This window comes from Sesamum indicum, linkage group LG8 (assembly GCF_000512975.1).
Source record: "Sesamum indicum cultivar Zhongzhi No. 13 linkage group LG8, S_indicum_v1.0, whole genome shotgun sequence".
In the NCBI taxonomy this organism is placed as follows: Eukaryota; Viridiplantae; Streptophyta; class Magnoliopsida; order Lamiales; family Pedaliaceae; genus Sesamum; species Sesamum indicum.
In genome coordinates, this window is record NC_026152.1 from 17,751,604 (window position 1) to 17,769,258 (window position 17,655).

At 37.5% G+C, this 17,655-nt stretch overlaps 4 protein-coding genes across 10 annotated transcripts in view; 2 read left to right on the top strand and 2 right to left on the bottom strand.

Annotated features, from left to right (window-relative positions):
- LOC105169434 (separase) overlaps positions 1 to 746 on the top strand; it is a 15,363-nt gene extending 14,617 nt beyond the window's left edge. Inside the window, exons 26-27 of the mRNA XM_020695987.1 lie at positions 17 to 74; positions 192 to 746. Of these exons, the coding sequence (XP_020551646.1) occupies positions 17 to 74; positions 192 to 622 (489 nt within the window). The 3' untranslated portion in view covers positions 623 to 746. The remainder of the gene's footprint in view (positions 1 to 16; positions 75 to 191) is intronic.
- Positions 1,203 to 4,981, bottom strand: LOC105169164. 6 transcript variants are annotated; one of them, XM_011089486.2, is made up of 2 exons: positions 4,871 to 4,981; positions 1,203 to 2,528 (listed from the first exon to the last, which is right to left on the bottom strand). In XM_011089486.2, the coding sequence occupies exon 2, from the start codon at positions 2,523 to 2,525 to the stop codon at positions 1,434 to 1,436; it is 1,092 nt and encodes a 363-aa protein (XP_011087788.1). In that variant the 5' UTR covers positions 2,526 to 2,528; positions 4,871 to 4,981; the 3' UTR covers positions 1,203 to 1,433. The 6 variants fall into 6 exon arrangements, with proteins under 6 accessions (XP_011087788.1, XP_011087786.1, XP_011087783.1 ...); XM_011089484.2 differs by having other exon boundaries at positions 4,762 to 4,950; XM_011089481.2 differs by lacking the exon at positions 4,871 to 4,981 and adding an exon at positions 4,537 to 4,740.
- On the bottom strand, positions 6,261 to 13,189 carry LOC105169165 (WD-40 repeat-containing protein MSI1-like). 2 transcript variants are annotated; one of them, XM_020696318.1, is made up of 8 exons: positions 12,657 to 13,189; positions 10,928 to 11,254; positions 10,649 to 10,801; positions 9,815 to 9,939; positions 9,599 to 9,694; positions 8,046 to 9,018; positions 7,179 to 7,959; positions 6,261 to 7,094 (listed from the first exon to the last, which is right to left on the bottom strand). In XM_020696318.1, the coding sequence occupies exons 1-6, from the start codon at positions 12,999 to 13,001 to the stop codon at positions 8,790 to 8,792; spliced, it is 1,275 nt and encodes a 424-aa protein (XP_020551977.1). In that variant the 5' UTR covers positions 13,002 to 13,189; the 3' UTR covers positions 6,261 to 7,094; positions 7,179 to 7,959; positions 8,046 to 8,789. The 2 variants fall into 2 exon arrangements, with proteins under 2 accessions (XP_020551977.1, XP_020551976.1); XM_020696317.1 differs by having other exon boundaries at positions 6,261 to 7,959.
- Positions 16,480 to 17,655, top strand: part of LOC105169166 (kinetochore protein NDC80 homolog) — a 3,843-nt gene continuing 2,667 nt past the window's right edge. Inside the window, exon 1 of the mRNA XM_011089492.2 lies at positions 16,480 to 17,655. This exon is cut by the window's right edge and continues 32 nt beyond it. Within this exon, the coding sequence (XP_011087794.1) occupies positions 16,582 to 17,655 (1,074 nt within the window). The 5' untranslated portion in view covers positions 16,480 to 16,581.

Genomic DNA, 17,655 nt, shown 5'->3' on the forward strand with positions numbered 1-17,655 from the left:
TGTGCCAACCATTGAGGAACTGACCCTGGCTTTGAAGAACCATGATCTCTTCATCTACTTTGGCCATGGAAGTGGTATGCCTGAGAGGAAAAGATTGTTAACGGCTTCATAGCTAGTTTCCAGCACTTTCTGAAATCCAAAAATCGTTCTGGTGTAGCTAATCTGATTTTACATTAATCATGGCTTTTCAGGTATGCAATATATCCCCGGGCATGAGATTCAGAAACTAGACAGTTGCGCTGCTGGTCTACTTCTGGGATGTAGTAGTGGTTCTCTTTACCTGAAAGGATGCTATATGCCACAAGGGGCTCCCCTCTCTTATCTATTGGCAGGCTCTCCTGTTATAATCGCTAATCTTTGGGAGGTAACAGACAAAGACATTGACAGATTTGGGAAGGCAATGCTCAATGCGTGGTTGAGAGAAAGATCAGCAGCCTCAGCAGAGTGTGCTGAATGTAATGAACCTGTAAACAACTGTAAGTACACAAAATGTAGTCATAAACCAAGAATTGGATCATTTATGGGGCAAGCCCGAGATGCTTGTACTCTTGGTTTTCTCATTGGAGCATCACCAGTTTGTTATGGTGTACCCACAGGGATAATAAAAAGAAAAAATGTATAGTATAATTATTTGATTCAGACTAACTTTTTTGTCCCTTGTTTCTGTAAATAAGATAGATGAGTAATATGCAGAGGAAGTAGATTGTTATTATCTACAAGGATCTGTACTTCTCAATGTTTCTGCAGTTTATGACCAGAGAATTCATAAAGAGACAATTGTCAGAATAGCAAGCCTGTTTTTCACTGACTTCTTCCAGCGACATGAGCATTTCCTTTACGATGACAGGAAAGATTAGAACTTGGAGCATCAACATAAATCTTTTCCAGTTGGTGCAGCCAAGTTGATGACAAGGAATGCTAAGGCATGAGATTGTTAGCCTCTTGCTGCAGTAAGGTTTGGCATTTATCTTTCTTTCATTCTTGAGAGTGTTTAATCAAATCTAAGGAAACAGCTAGCTGTAAGATAATTTAACTGCTCATTAAGAAGGTACACCAATCTCCAAGCTAAATTTCAAACAGAAAGAACTCATTTCTTATTCATGCCATCCTCCTTAACAGAGGGTACAAGAGAAACAGAAAACATGATTTGTAAATGTTTGAACTTACATTTTTAACGAGAGAATTCACAAGAATGTGAATAATTAACATCAGAGGAAAAGTAGAAATTACAAATTAAAATTACATCACTGTTTTTTGCGGCACCCATTTTCTTGAGCCATCATATCATACACAACTAACAGAAATATGGAACATCAGGAAGGAGTAAATGTACAGGCTAATGTAAATAATACAGTTAAGCCTTTCCTACCCGTGGACTACGACCTAAAATTTTCATGTTTGGAGTCCAGAATTCTACTGGTCATCATTACAACCTAGCTCCGCCCTCCATTCACTTCTCTATGTCTTCGCCTCCTTCCAGAATGTCCTACGAGGACTCTTCCTCGTCGATGTAAGCGGCCAACCAGCGAGGAACTATTGTTTGTGTCATTTTCACTGCCATCATCATTCTCGCTATCGTGATCAGAGAAATCAAAATCATTTATTGTCCTTTCACGACTCAATCTCATTGCACCTCTGTCCAAAGTCCTGCTGGGGTCTCTCTCATGTCGCCTCATACCTCTATTAGATCCTACATTACCTGCAGAACCAAATGCCTGCAGAAAGAGAAACACAGACATCAAATTTCGATCAATCCCCACTTCAACGCCCTCATTCCGCTGCATGGCATCGACATCAAAGCCCTCCTCGTCATCTGAATCAAAACCATAATGACTCCCTTCTATGACATAATCACCAAAAAATACTGCCCCTGGCATTGATGATCTTATGGTACTCATCACATCTTCCCTCTCTCGCTCTCGCTCCAGGCTTCTCCACTTCTGTTCTAGAGTGGGATCCACTTCGCGTGGTTTAGCAGAAGGGTGCTCTGCCCTCACATGTTTTCGCAGCTCTTTGAATGTTCCAATGAATCCACAGTCATCCTGCATGCAACTTCGCTTCTTGGCATTGAGATGCTCTCGTGCAGGCTCCACAACAGTCCAGCCCTTCACCTGCCCCCTGCAGAGGGGGCATGCAAGCTGTAAAGCTTCGCAATTCCCTCCCGACTGAGCAGCAAGTGGACCAATGGCTTGACCGTCAAGTGAATCATGAAGTGGACGGCTTTGAGATGATGTCACTTTTGTGTATGCCTTCTTGTACTGATCGAGGCAGTTCGAATAGCGAAAACTGGTCCCGCACATATAGGGACGGCAACCTTTTTCATGTGAGGAACACAAAAGAAGAACCGCATTGTGGGGACACTCCATGCAGACCGAGCATGTAGCATCTTCCCAGTCTTTCTTGAATAGTTTGGAGCAGTTCTTTTGCTTCACACCATCCTTTTTATTGTAGGGTGGCAAGGGGTATGGTGTTGGTCTGCATTGTCTGGAAGCAATGCCGCGCCTGCCCCTCGTACCTTTTGCCATTTCCTAAATAACATGCATGCCAACATGGAGATCTTAATAAGGATGACCCATTTCACTTGAGAATGAAGCCCACAGTAAATCACAAACATAATCAAAACTTTATGAGATCAAACCCAAAATACTTCAGTACCGCCTCAAGCAAACATTAAAAATATTGGTCCTTTTCATTTTAATAAAAAGATTTGGATTTAAATGGACAGTGATATATAAAAAGAAAATCTAACACCACCCATCCTTTATCAATCTATAAGATATAGTAACATACAGATCTTATTTTATGTATTCTTTCTTTCCAAGAGATCCAAATAAGGCAGAAAACATGAAAAAAATAAATCAATGCCTAGTTTTCTGTGTGTACTGTCTTCTACTTATCAATTAGAGCTTTAGACTTAGTATTAAGGTTCACCAACGCAAATAGCTAAGTTTCTTTGAGGAGATGAGACATTTTGTGCTATGTGAAGAAATCGCTAATTCCCTTTAAGAGGATCGGATAGTGTGCTAGGTGAACAAATCGCTAATTTCCATTAAGTGGATCAGATGGTCTGGGAATAAAGTGCAATGAAAAGAATAATCAGATCAAAGGGAGGTTTTCTTGCATAAGCAACATGATGTGGGAAGCAGGGTGATAATGCTTAGGTCGAACATAATAACAGATCAAAGGCTAAATTGCAACCACAAACCTCAATGAATAATTCAAACATTGGTGAAAATACTACATTAAAATGAATTGCAGGCAGAAGTCAGAAAGGGAAAACGGCATAAAGAGAACTAACAGTAATTAAGACGAATTGACCAGAAAAAATCATTCTCACACAATCAGGGTACCCAAGGTCCAGGAAAAACTGGAGCTAAGGGAACAGAGAAAAAGCAACAGAAATATAAAACCATCATTGCTACCATACTCAAATATATATCATAAGTAGCACTACCTTGATTGACATTAGCATACATCAGATTCTATCTCCTAACAATACAAAAGAATCTACTAGGTCATATTAGTTAACTCCTCCACAAAAGTAATTGTTCGAACAATGATCAGCAACCATCCTTATATGATGAAAAGAAGAAAGTGTTTCTTTTTCCAGAAAGCTGAAAGCTTGTGACATTACCCAATTAACATAAATCAGCAGCAGATCACATGGTTTAAAAAACCACTCAGCAAAAGTCGCGCAAAACAAAAAAATGGACAACTACAGGCAAGATTTCTCTATCTTCCAAATGAAAATCAGTATATATACATCAATTACCAAGACTCCACTGCATGCCATAAACGATTCAAAATGAATTATCATTTGCTGATCCCAGTTGATTAGCCTTTTGCATCTCTACCTTAAGCACACAATTCCAAAACCACATAAATAATATCACAAAATTGCATTATGTAAAAGAAGGATATTAGGATAAGCAGCCACAATGAGTTTTAAAATTGGAAGTAAGAATCCATAAAAGCAGAAGCTCTTCAAAATTTAAGAATGATACATGACAAAAATACAGTTCTCCAAAGAAGCACAGTTTCAAAGATAAGCTGACTACATCTTACTCTTCAGAAGAGTTACATCTCCGATAGAACAACTTTAGCCCCCAGTTGACAACCAAAATAGTTGTCCAAAATCACACTCAACTGATAAACACAATTAACATAAACAAGCAGAAAAATCCCGCAAATTTCTAATTCAGAATTCACCCAAATCAACGAAGAACAAAACACACCTCGCAATTTGAACAAACTAAATCTGGATCCCAGTTGCAGAATTATTTGCGGAGCCTAAAATGCATCATCACTATATTTATATACGCGCACAAACAAAATTCAACCTTTAGAAAATAAAATATTAATATACCAAATCAAGATTCAGATGCGCGTAGACATACATATATGCATACACATAACATATTTTATGCAGGAAAGATTCGGATAACATGTTAAGAAGACATCCAAAACACGAAACAACGTGCCACAAGCAAAGAATCACGCGCGGCGACAGTGAAGAAAATCTGACCAAAGTATTACCCAATTTTTGATAAGCTTAACTTCATCAGCCCAAAAGACTATCACCCATCCATATATTATTCCAAAGTTTTTCATAAAGGCGCCTAAGCACATGCACCTTTTCGCCTTTAACCACTAATTCTCAGCCGAGATTCCATATTTACCTAATTTATTCATTTATCCCAGGAAAAAAAAATTATCTGCAGACCATAAATTGATGAATTGTCAGAAAATGTTTAAACATACCGGAGAATTGGATGGATAGAAAATATAGTAAATGCGAAAATTCAGAGAAGATTGTAGAGAGAGAATGTAACTAGGGTTGAAAGACAGTAGAGTAAGAATAGGTACGGACAGATCGAGGGGAAATCAGAGCGCGGGCATTTTGTGAAGTAGCAAACGAGAAAAATTTAACATAAAGGCCGGAACACGAAAAGTGGTCAGCTGTAAGGCCCTGTTTGGCTAACTTTAAAGTGTGTTGTAGAAGAGTGGTTATTTTGTTTTGTGCTGGGAAAAAAAAGAAATAAAATTCATTTTATAGTAATTGATTCTTGCAAAATAAAATTAGATTGGTTGTACAAAATATACATTATTTTATTAAATAATAAAGAAGTGATTATATGTTTTTAATTGTTGAATACTTCCAAAGTAATTATCAATTGAAAATAATTTTAAAATATAGATAATTAGCGATAATTTCTATTGTAATTTGATGTTGCTTGCATTTCATATAAATTGCAAATGATAAAGTTGGACGGCTTATAATTTCAAAGACGTTATCTGTCTACGAGGCGTCTGTTCAATAACAAATTCGTGAGGCTTATCAAATTAGAATAGCCAATGCCTGATGTAATTTAAAATAATATTTTATTAATTAGATCATTTGAGTTGAAGAATATTGACATGTATTCATAAAACGATAAGTTTAAATGGATTATAAATTATAAATTTTTTGTAAAATATGTAATTTTTATAAAGTTTACGAGATTAAAACAAACAATACTTTTGTTAATGGATCATAATCGAAATTGAAAAGTTGCAGTTGGGTAATTGTTATTATGAAATGGTGATTCTAAAGTAAAGCAAGGGTGTAGTAGCCTGAGGTGGAGGTGCAGAGAGAAAGCAGGCAACATTTATGGGATTCATCGAGTGGTTTCTACGCCACTCTTTTTGCTGGCGGGGGCAGTGGGATATGGCGGTTCACGCGACAAGGAGAAGATACGCTGCACGCCTGAGAGAGTGTTGAGAAGATAGCGAGGGAGAACTTGTGGGGGTTCTAACACGCGTGTGGTTGGCGTGACTACGATGTTGTTAATGCCCTCATCTTCGCTGTTCTTATTAAAAAAGTAAAAAAAGGGTATTTGAAGTAATAATTATTCAAATAAATAAACATATTAGATTACTATATTAGTTTAAATTAACACAGAATTATTATATAAAAGTGATTACAAAATAGTTTGGGTTAAAAATCTATTGGTGGCATCACTTCAACGACAACGAGAAATAACGAGCATGATACCTCTCTCTCTCTCCAAGATTGACACAAATCAAACCAAAATGATGTTCTGAATTCTTGTTTTTACACAGCTCACTACTATACATTCATCCATCTTCCCGTGAGTAGAGTAAGCACATCCGCCAAGTAGAATGTGAGCACTACCCAGACTGCAATAAAAGACCAGTATATTAGCATACATATTCTAAGATGGAGGATTAGGAGGAACTTCTTTCTCTATACCTTCAACATTTCGAGGCTCTCCCAGAAACTCTCGTCACTGTCTTCATGTCCTGTCACATGTTCAGCCCCAGAGGATGCCACCATGTTAAGGGGAATAATAGCCAACCAATTTACCTCCGTATCAGGATTGATCACACCTGACGGAAGCTTAGTTCACACATATATCCACCTCTTTATTCACCACTACCGTGCCGTTTGAAGCCTCAGTTGTTGAGGATGCAAGCTCTTCTTGGATTGGAATTTTCTCGACAGCAGGGACTTCCTATTTGGGCACATCAGCAGGGAGCAATGTGTACAACTCATGGAGATATATTCAATTCTTCAGGAAGGTACTCTTTTAGGTTGTCATTTTTGGTTATGTCTAACTGTTCAAGGTCAATCCCTTCTTTCAGACCTCCCAGTAACCGGAGTTACGAAATGCATTTGGTCCAGGTGGCAAGAAAATCCTCTAATACCAAGTTGTCCACGATGGAGTCAAAATAGAGAATTTCATAAAGTCCTTGGCACCTTCACACCTGCTTTGCTGCACAAGACGAAGATACTCGTCAGAACCATGGACTCCTTGCCCACCTTTGGCTCCTTACAACAAATCTCATTGGACTCCGTCAGTTCATTCCTAAGTCTCTATCTCATTCAACAATTGAGATCTGTCATGCTCATAATCAGTGGCATCTTCGGCAACCTGTTCTTTTAGACTTATGTGCTCTGCGTGCTGTATGTTATATTTCTCCTGGAGACCACGGACCTTCAAGCCTTCCTTCTTAGTCCGACTATCAGTGGTCATAGCTTGATGCCAAAAGTTAGCAGCCTGGAGGGCTGAAGCTCGTATCAGCTGGGCCAACTGCAAGAAAGTATGATGGACCTCAATTAAGGTTTTAAACCTATGTGAAACACCTTCAAAGTAGTAGAGGAACAATGTATTTACATCAGTTAGGTGACCACTACATGATTTTATATTTGAGGGATTGAACTCATTGACAGCCTCATAATCCCTTCTCAATATTATGCCCCTCTACAGTTGATACGAGACACCTCTGGTCACCGAATTCAGCACTGCGCTGTCTTCCTTCACTTTCCATTTCGGACGTAAGACAGGCCCGACCACCTCTTCCTCAAGAGGAGAACCCTTAGTATCAACCCATATTTCCCTCATTTCTTCCAAAAACCTTCCCAACTTTCTACCGCACTCTTTATAACTTCAAATAGGGACGATGGCACAGACACAAAACTCTCTTCTTCCTCAGCAAGCTTCCTCTTGTCTTTCTTGTCCTTTATAACCTCACTGGCTTTACCTTTTCCCTTTCCAAGTGTATCCTTGACGACCTTCATCGCAGGCCTAGACTCAGGCTCCTGGATTGAGATCCCCTTTTCCTTGTTGCTTAGGGAGACATCAACATCATCTTCACCAATCAGTTTCCTCTTCTGTCGGTTAGAGCTTTGTGCACCTTGCACCTCATCAGAATCCTCGATCTCTATAGGCTCTACACTGCCTTGTAGCAGGGTTTGACGACCAGCTGGCGGAGTAACAAACACTGATGCAGTGCAAGTTCTGGATGCAGGACCTTGAGGTGTGGACAAGTCCACAGCCCCATGGGAAGAATTGCTAGTGAGAATGGCTGGAGCAGGCAAAGCAGGTGCTGGATTTTTCATCCTTTGGAGGGCTATAGCGGGCATCCTTGTGAACCTGGCAGACATAAGTCTCCATTCTGTAAAGGACAGAAATACAAACAAAATCAAAGATCCCCTTGAATTAGAGTCAGAACAGAAAAAGTGCAAGAGTTTGAGCGATTACCCAACTATTTTGGGTGGAGATCATATTGAGCGGGGGGACAATCCAACGAAAGAAAGAATTCTCTTCGTCATTATCTTCTTACAATCATATGTGAAATGCAGCAACTCAGACTCCGCCATAACCCTCAGGCCAAGTAGGGGGGCCACTGGATTAAGTTGAGATTTGGTTATTTTCCATTTTCCAGGGCTAACCCACCCTTGACCTGATGGGGCTCTCACATAGAAGAATTTTCCCTTCCAATTACCATTTGACAACTTCTTGTCCTTCACAAGCTTATACATTCAGATAAAAGAGACCCTTCTCTCCTATACTACTGTTCAGTTGATGCAGGGTACTGAAATTATTGAAGGTTGGATCAATCCGCAAATAAGTCATGATTATTACAAAGGCAGAGATCAATCCGTAAGAGTTTGGTGACAGTTGAGTGATTTGGAGTAGCAATCATGCTAAAACTCACTCAAAATACCTTCATTCATTTCCTGGAACAACATTACCTACATCAAAAATCTTTGGTCTCCTTATGGTTCTCATCCTTCGTGAATAAGTGAATGGACGCAGGCAGTCACTATGCAGTATAGTAGCAATGCAATTTGATATTCAACACTACATTAAAACTGAGAAACTGATGATACAGATGGAACGAAAGAAACCACATCAAGTTATGTATAAAACATCCAACATGATTGGTTCTCTAACTAATCATATTTGGCTCCTTCCATACTAATTTTTTTGAAGCTTCGAGAACTAGGAACCTTTAGTGGAGTCATCTCCAGGTAGATCATCTTCGTCATGGTAGATGTTCTCTGCCATCTGCCAGATTTGTAGTATATTGTCCTCGGCTACACTGGCAATAACCCAATCTTCACAGGGGTTCCACGAGAAGTCTGAGATTTTGCTTGTATGACCACCATGAATGAATAACAGCTCTGGCTGCCCATCCTCAGCATCCTCCGGTGTCTGTTCTTCATCAATCCTGTCAAGTGCCAAAAAGACTTCAGGAATTAAAACATCTGCATCTCTCAATTTAGTTGATTAAACTAAAAATTTGGAAACAGACGCTAAGTTCACCACCTCATGCACTGAAAAAAGAGAAGCTCAGTGAAATTTCAACTTGACTCTCTTCAACTCTAGTCTTGATGAAGTGATAAAACATAATGATAATTATAAACTAATGCCACATACACTCTGCAGTTCTTTGGAAAAACGGAAAATGAAATAAAGCGGGTAATTATTGAGCCAGCATGTTTCCTGGAGTAAATAGAGCTATGGTAGAGAATGGATGTCAAACTACATTCTCCATGGTTGAGGGCGCGTCATCTGATAACTTGCAACCGAAAAGGTCCAACCAATAACAAGCAGTTAATAGATTGAAGATATAAGTAGAAGTCCAGAATGATTAGGAGATAGTAATATAGATGTCAAATACCACGGTAGTGATGATTAGGAGATAGTGATATAGATGTCAAATACCACGGTTCAAAATATAAAACAACAGAAACTTCGGCTGCATAATCATAGAGCATCAACTATTGCTAGCATGTTAATTAATTTACCTGCTAAGATCCCAGACCATCAATCTCCTACCAAGACAACAAGAAGCTAAGATGGTCTCATTCTTGGGATTCCATCCTACCTGGAAAACCTCCTCCCTGTTGTGCAGTTAGGCAGAAATAATTTTAGAAAAATATTGCTCCACCAAGTCCCCTAAGCATATAGAAAATCATGAACATTCATTTTTTTAAAAACCAAAAGTAAGAAAGATTGCTTACTTGTGGCAATCAAACGTGTGGAGAGCAGTAGAAATCTTTCGCATATCAAATAATTTAACAGTCTTGTCGGTAGATCCTGTTGCTACAACCCACTCATTGAATGGATTGAAAGCTAAACAATTTACCTATAAAAAAAGCACAATAGAAATAACACGTGAAGTACATAATTACTAGAGAAGATAAAATGGCGGACATCATATTAAGTGTGAGCTTATAATTAGACTCATCAAGAGAGCAGGGCGTCCAGGAAATGGGATTCTTAAGCATACGATATAAAATAAGTTAAATTACCTAAAGCCACATATTATAGGTAGTGGTAACATTAGGAAAAATGGTAGCTGGTTTAGGTACTACCTTTTCTCATATTTTCTTTTCATGGAACTAACATAGCAGCTCAGTCAACTATATCTAAAATTATGTAAAGATATATTACTTGGTGGAAAACTTATCCTAACTCAGGGAACAAAAGGAAATAAATCACTTTTCTATAGTTTATTAAGTTAAATCATACATGTTTTAAAATTGCAACAAAGTGTTCCCTTAAAGTTTAACGACACAAACAGAAAGGTCTCAGTATTCTACTTCTAATTAGTCCACAAGGCATTTCAAATTATTAGAAAGGGGGAAAAAAAGAGAAATAGAAAAGTTCCTCAACTGGTCTGTGTAAGCATCCCAAGACTAACATATCAAGAATTAAATGACAATCTTTAACAAGTTAATTCAATTGGAATAAGGAAAATGTTTGAAGAGGTATGTTGTTTGTTATTGCTATGCGAGGTACCCATTTCTTTCTAAAGTTTAACTGAATGTCTGAATCAAAATCACTGCACCAACCTCACTTTGATGAGCAACTACAGACTGTATAGGCTTGCTCACTGATGGAGTACGGAGATCCCATATATGCAGATACTGATCATCTCCAACAGAACCAAACAAGTATTCATGCCTGAGATGCCATGAAACATCTTCTACCACACCTTCATGAATCTGCCATCAGCAAATATTAGATTTTCTTCAGTGAAGCAACATTTCCACATAACAAAAAAATTGATAACATTTGCTACTAAAGATTATGACCAAGAATATATAACTTACTAAAAAGGATTAACATACCTTAAAAATTTGCATCGCATCTAAAGCCTTATGCTTAGGAGTTCCATTTACGTCCCATAAGCATATCTGGGCATCATCTGAACCACTCAATAAATAACCCTGCTTGAACTGACTCCATGACAAACCATATCCTTCAGTACTGTGCCCCCTGAGTCTCAAATCAGGGTTGCATGCACCATCCAAGGGAGGCTTAGATGGATGTTTACTATAATCAAAAACATAAACCTCTGCACTGACTGTCTTAGTAGCAATAATAAATGAGTTTTGTGGCATATAACGAGCCCGATTGACCTCCCCGTCATGATCAATTTGCTGGATAATTTGCACCTGCAAGGAAATACATATAACATACCATGAGAAAAAATATGCCTTTGAGACCTACAAAAGCTATATAGATAAAAAGGATAACAAAGTCCAAGATCAAGATTTCATCAGGTCCTGCTTCAGCATTTAATGACCACGATCTCGTGCATGATAGATATGCTAACATGCAGATCAGGACTGCAACATTTACACTGAACTAATATGATTAAAATCCAATTCATTCTGTTAGCACTGATGTGGATAAATACCCCACTTCCACAATAGTCAAATAATAAAGGCTGAACAAATCAATAGGACAAGAATCCACCCCTTCTTACACCCCGATCAGCCAACCCAATAACCAATATTCTATTCATTGATGAACAAACACGTGGTGTGATCCTAGACGTGTGCTAGACAATCCTCCAAAAACTATAAATACCCCCTCCCCAAAACCCAACACGCCACCCCATAAGTATGATAAAATATATCATTTGTTTTCTCAGGCTAATTTATAGGGTTTCTACCTGAACTTTAGATTAGCCCAATTTTTTATCATTATCCCTCAACTAACTTGATTGTTGTCGTGTCTTCACTAGGGATGACCAGTGCCTCTAACCTTCCTTGTTCTTTATCTCATCTCCCTGTGGTGTGATCCTAGACCACTGCCACGGGGACCTTACAATTAGCCAAAATCAATAAATACACCCCCACAAGTATGATAACATGTATTATTCATTTTCTCTCTCTAATTAATACGGTTTTACATAAACTTTAGATTACCCCAATTGTTATCATGATCTCCCAACTAATTTGACTGTTGGAGAGTCGTGTCTTCACTGGGTACGATACAGTGGCTTTAACCTTGCTTGTGCTCTCAGGTTATTTGCAAACCTTGGTGGTGACTCCTTCCAAGGACAACTGCTGCAACTTTGACCTTGCTTGTGTTTTAGGTTATTCCAACCTCGGTGGTGATTCCTTTCAGTGCCTGACTGAAGGAAGATTTCAACCCCTACAACCTTGACCCCCGATCATGCACCATTATGACAAAGTTCAGACCTTTTTGACTAGTAGTATATTGAAAATTGTTGAAGTAGCCAAAACAAGTTCAAATTATGTACAAGCACACGTCTTATCTGCCATGGAGTTGGACTTCATCATTGGCCTTCTTGAAAATCCATCAACTTTAATTTGGAAACCAAAGTGCCCAATCCCACACTTAAATACAACAGAAATTTCCAGTCCCCAAACCTCAATACAAACAAAAGAACGAACTTCTCATCCAGTGCGCTGAATGTCCAATTTCCAGAACACTAGGTACAAGACATAGCTGTCGTACTTAAAGTAACTAATAAAAAAAAGGTAAATAACTGGGGAAAAAAAAGAAGACGACAAAACAACTGAAAAGCAAAAACAACGACGTTACCTTCCCATTAGCGCATCCAAAACCACCAAATTCGGAGCGGTCATCGTCGTAATGGCGGGCATCATTTTCAGCATCTTCGAGGGGCAGCTGTACCTGGGCCAGCATTAAATAATTGGGCTCGTTCTCCGAAGTGTGTGTCCCCAGAATCATCTTCTGGACGGAGTAATCCTTGCCCGGAGGCTCTTCCCGGTCGGGCAGCCACTCCACAGTTAGCGACGGCCACTCCAGCGCATGGGTGATAACCAGATCGTACAAAAACGGGGTGTTCTTCTTCCAAATTTTGTACTCCTCGTTTATCAAGCGCTCCTCTATTTCTCCCCTCATCTCATCCTCGTCTTTCCCCATTTGCTCGGAGATTTTTCAGAAAAATTGATTTGTATCGGAAATGCTTCTGAACTCGAGTTTTACCACTCTTTTTCTGCAGAGAGAGATTGTTCTTGTACATGCGTTGTTGGTGTGAATATTTGCGGGAATCTGGGGAGGGTTCAGAGGAGAATTGGAGGGAAGAAGATATTTGTCAAGGAGTTTCTTTCACAGTGGTGCTTTTATATAGGGGGTTTTGAACATGAATTGTGACGGACACAGTGTTGGGTTAATGGGCTTCGATTTATAGGGAGCCCAACTGTAAGTTTTATCACTTAAATTATTATTTAAGTCATTATATATTTTTAATTATTATTTTTTATATATCAAATCTTTAATAAATTTAATTTATTATTTATTTATTTAATAAGATAATTATAAATTTCAATAGTTATCTATAAAAATACCTTAATATCATTAAAAAAATAATAATAAAACAAACATATTCAAATTTGATATGGGCCTAGTTTTGTCTAATATAGATCGATCCATGGACTTAGCTAAACTTTTAAACAAGATCCAATTTTTCGCCCATTTTGAGGTTTATGATAGCCCCAAGGCGGATCATGTCGACCGATGTTGAGCTAGGCTTTTTCAGATTGGTCAGCATAATTTCTGAGCCGACTTGACTTATTGTGCACCTTATTAATAATTTATAGTTCTTTATAAAATTATAAATATAGCTCTTAAAATTATAATTATAATTACAATTATACTCTTATTTTTAAAAGCTAAACTGATATAAACACTCGCTAAAAAGTATCACACTAACATTCTCAAGAATGTAGTTATAATTTACAAAAAGACATAAAAATTCGGTATATTTGAAACGAATCTCGAGAGGTGTCAACTAAAATAACATCACGCACCTCTTTATTATATACAATTAGTTATCTAATTACTGTTGTGTTTAATTTAATTTTTTACTGTATTTATTTAATTAATTAAAGATAATGAAGATAAAAGAAATAACTTATTAGAAAAATAAATAAATAAATAATAATGAGGCCCATTTTTTTTAATTTGAAATTATCAATTGCGTATGCCAAAACACATAAATAAATAAATAAATAATTTTCTAAAAATCGAAATTAACAAAGACAAAAACTACTATTAGAGGTATAAATAATTTTGTGACAATCTATCGAACCAAGTCTTGAGACCTCAACTCTGCCATTAAGCCAAGAGTATCTTTGATCATAGCTCTACTCAAGCATATATATTTTTACATAAAATTAAATTTTTATTTTAATAATATTTAATTCATGCATATTTAAAATTAGTAAGATAATATTTTAAAAATCAACTATTATCATTTAATGATTCATTTTATTGTTTTTTTCATATCACTAAATAAAATTAATATTTTATTTTGATTTTTTTATATAATAGTACAAAAGTATTTAAAATTTACTTTAATATCATAAACAAAAATTCTACATTATGTTTGGATTAATGTTTTGAATGTTTTTGTTTTGGTGTTTTGGAGATAGAGAGAGAAAAATAGAGATAAGTAAATATGTGTTTTGAGATAGATGGTATATTTGGATTTGTGTTTTGATATAATATAAAATAGTGTAAAATAAATGGTGTAGGTTTGATGTTGGGATTTGAGAAACAAGAGTTACTGTTTATTGTCAAATAATGTCTTTAAATATATATCTTTAGTAATATATATGTGTATGTATAGTATTGTATTTGTTGGTGAAATATAATATCTATATTTATGTTAAGTAATTTTTTTTATTGAGGAATTTTTTTTTATATTTTAAATAATAATTATAAATTTAATGCATAATTAAATACATTGTAGTATTGTCTCCAAAATGATTTTGTTAGACTTTATCTTTGGAATGAAAAGATATATTATATACAAGCTACCGTTCCCCGAATGCAATACTATATTCGAATACATAATCAATAACCAATACAAGTGTTTAAACTTTGAAGTTTAATGGAGTAGATTTTTTATCGAACGATATGAATGCTATATATATAGACCAAATAAGTAACATATATATTATAGACGCAAATATGCAAAAAGTGTCATTGTGGCCATTGAATCTCCATAGACAACTGGCAAATAATACAACTGAGGTAGTCAATGTATTAAAAAGCAACACTGCCACACTGAAGCTTATCTGTAAATAAAAGGGACTGTTAGTACAGTGCATATCAGTCATGCACTGCCCCACAAGTCAAATTTTAGTAAATATAATACAAAACTTGTCAGTGAAATGTTAAATAAAAAATAGTAGTAGCACGAAATTGCAATGTACAGTCACTGCTATTGATATACATTTCAACACTCCATTCAACAAATACTCAATTATTGCCTTATTTAGTGTGCGGCAAAACAGTTTTTCTATAGTGCGTCAACACTCTATGCTACAACACAACCAAATCAATTTCTGAAAATATGTAAAAAATATTACAATGTACAAATAAGTGCAAATTTTTCTCAATTATTATTGTATTGTTGAGCAATATGTCAAAATTGAATGTAAGTGCGGTTGACCGAAGAGAAACATGAAAGGCGTATGGATGTTGGGTCTCAGTCTCCAACTCCGTTTCAACACTCTGATTCTCACAATCTTGATTCCTCCCCGGTCTCTCCACCACCTGCAAGACTTCATTTTCAATCTCATCTCCGACCCTCTTCGCCATTTCCTCACTTCACATAAAAAACCCACCTCCAAAACTCACTTATTTGGATCAAATTCTTGGACAGAAGCAAAGACAAAGAACAGTAAGAGATCAACTTTCAGATCTGTGGCCTCGCGCGGCAGATGGCGGCGATGCGAACGACAAAGAAAAGGGTGCTCAAATTGCTGCAAATTTCACACAATAAAAGTTAGAGCAAACAATAAAAGAGAAAGAAAAAAAAATGCGAGGAAAAATAAGAAAAGAGAAAGAAAAGAAGATCTGTCAACCGTCTTTCAAGAAGAACAAAAATGAAAGAAGAAAAGGAAAGAGGGAAGAAAAGAAAGAAAAGAAGGCTACGACATACAAGAAAAAAGAGAGAGCGAGAAAAGAAAGGAGAGAGAAAAAAATAAAAAATATTTATAATTAAAATTGCACACATAGTACAGATGTGCAAATCACAAAACCAAACATAGGCCTAGGGTTCCCTCTCTTACGTCTCCTCCATCTCTTTCATTTATATTATACTATACATAATAAAAGATGGGTACGTTGGTGTTAAATATTTTTTTTATTTTTTTATATATTTTTAATTTTCTTATGCATTTATTTCTCAAATTGTATCATTGTCATGTTTTATTAATAAATTTTTGTAAATTCCTATATTTTTAAATAAATTTAAAAATTTATTCAAATATAATTTTGGATACCTTGACTTGGGCCAAAGGCCCAACAAGGAACAAAAAGGCCCAAGCCCAATATCCCCTTTTCTTTTAGTGAGTTATATTTTGAAGAATTTCGAAAATAAAAATTACCACCCACTTCCCCAAAATTCTCTCTAATTCAAAAAATCCAACCCCGAAGCACTACTTATAATAGGCGGGAAGACCAAAATCTGACAACAAACCAATCACCGACGATGAGAGCCGCCGGCCGCCGCCGCGCAACGGAATCACTTGCCCCGGACCGCCGTCCTCCACCACCCACACCTACCAACCCCGCTGACCCGTGGCACTTCCTTTCGACTCCAGGACCTGGCCGTGACTCCGATGCCAGCTTCTGCAGCAGCCGTCCCTCCATCGCATCCGCCGGCCGCCCTTCCGCCGCCCTCCCCAACATTTCGGATCGTTCATACCAAGTGTCGGCACTCCGCACCATTAATGCCTACCTGGCCTCTCAGTCTCTCCCCTTTGCGCTCAAGCACCCTTTACCTTCTGCTAAAGACATTACTGAAACCCTAAAATTTCTACTCCATCGCCTTGGATTTGCATCCCAGAAAGTTGATGAAGATCTCAGCCACGCTATGAAGTTCCTCAGATGCCCCTTGAAATTGAACAAATCAGCACTGCGTGCCCCCGGTACGCCTCATTCCTGGCCTAATTTGCTTGCGGTGATTCACTGGCTTGTTCAGATAATTAAGTATAACGATTTTATGATGAATTCTTCACCTAGTTTCGAGAGTCACAAGCAGTTTATGTATGCAATAAATAGTTATTTGCTATACATTAGGGGAGATGATGAGGCAGCGGATGCGTTGGATGAAGAGTGTATTAGGGAGATGAGGGAATGGAGGGATAAATTGGAGGAGAATGTGACGCTTTTGGAGGAAAATGTGAAGGAACTGGAAGTAAAATTGGAGGGTATGAAAGCTGGGCCAAGTCAAAAGGAGGTCCTGGAGCAGGAGAAGGCCGTGTTGGAGAAGGATGTGACAAAGTTCCATATCATGATAGAGCAGTTGGATGGGCATTTAGTGGAGGTCCAGAAGAAATTGGAGGAGAAGGATAAAGCATTAGAGGCAAAGGTGGAGGACAGGAAGAGGATTTGTGAGGAGAATGAGGAGTTGAAGAAGAAGATTGAGGAACAAGGGATTAATATGAGAGATGCTGAGAGAATGAAGCGGGAATTGCAGGCTGTGGAGAGGGATATTGAGGAGACGGAGGCTGCAAGAAATGGTTGGGAGGAGAAGATATGGGAGCTTGATTCTGAGATTGCG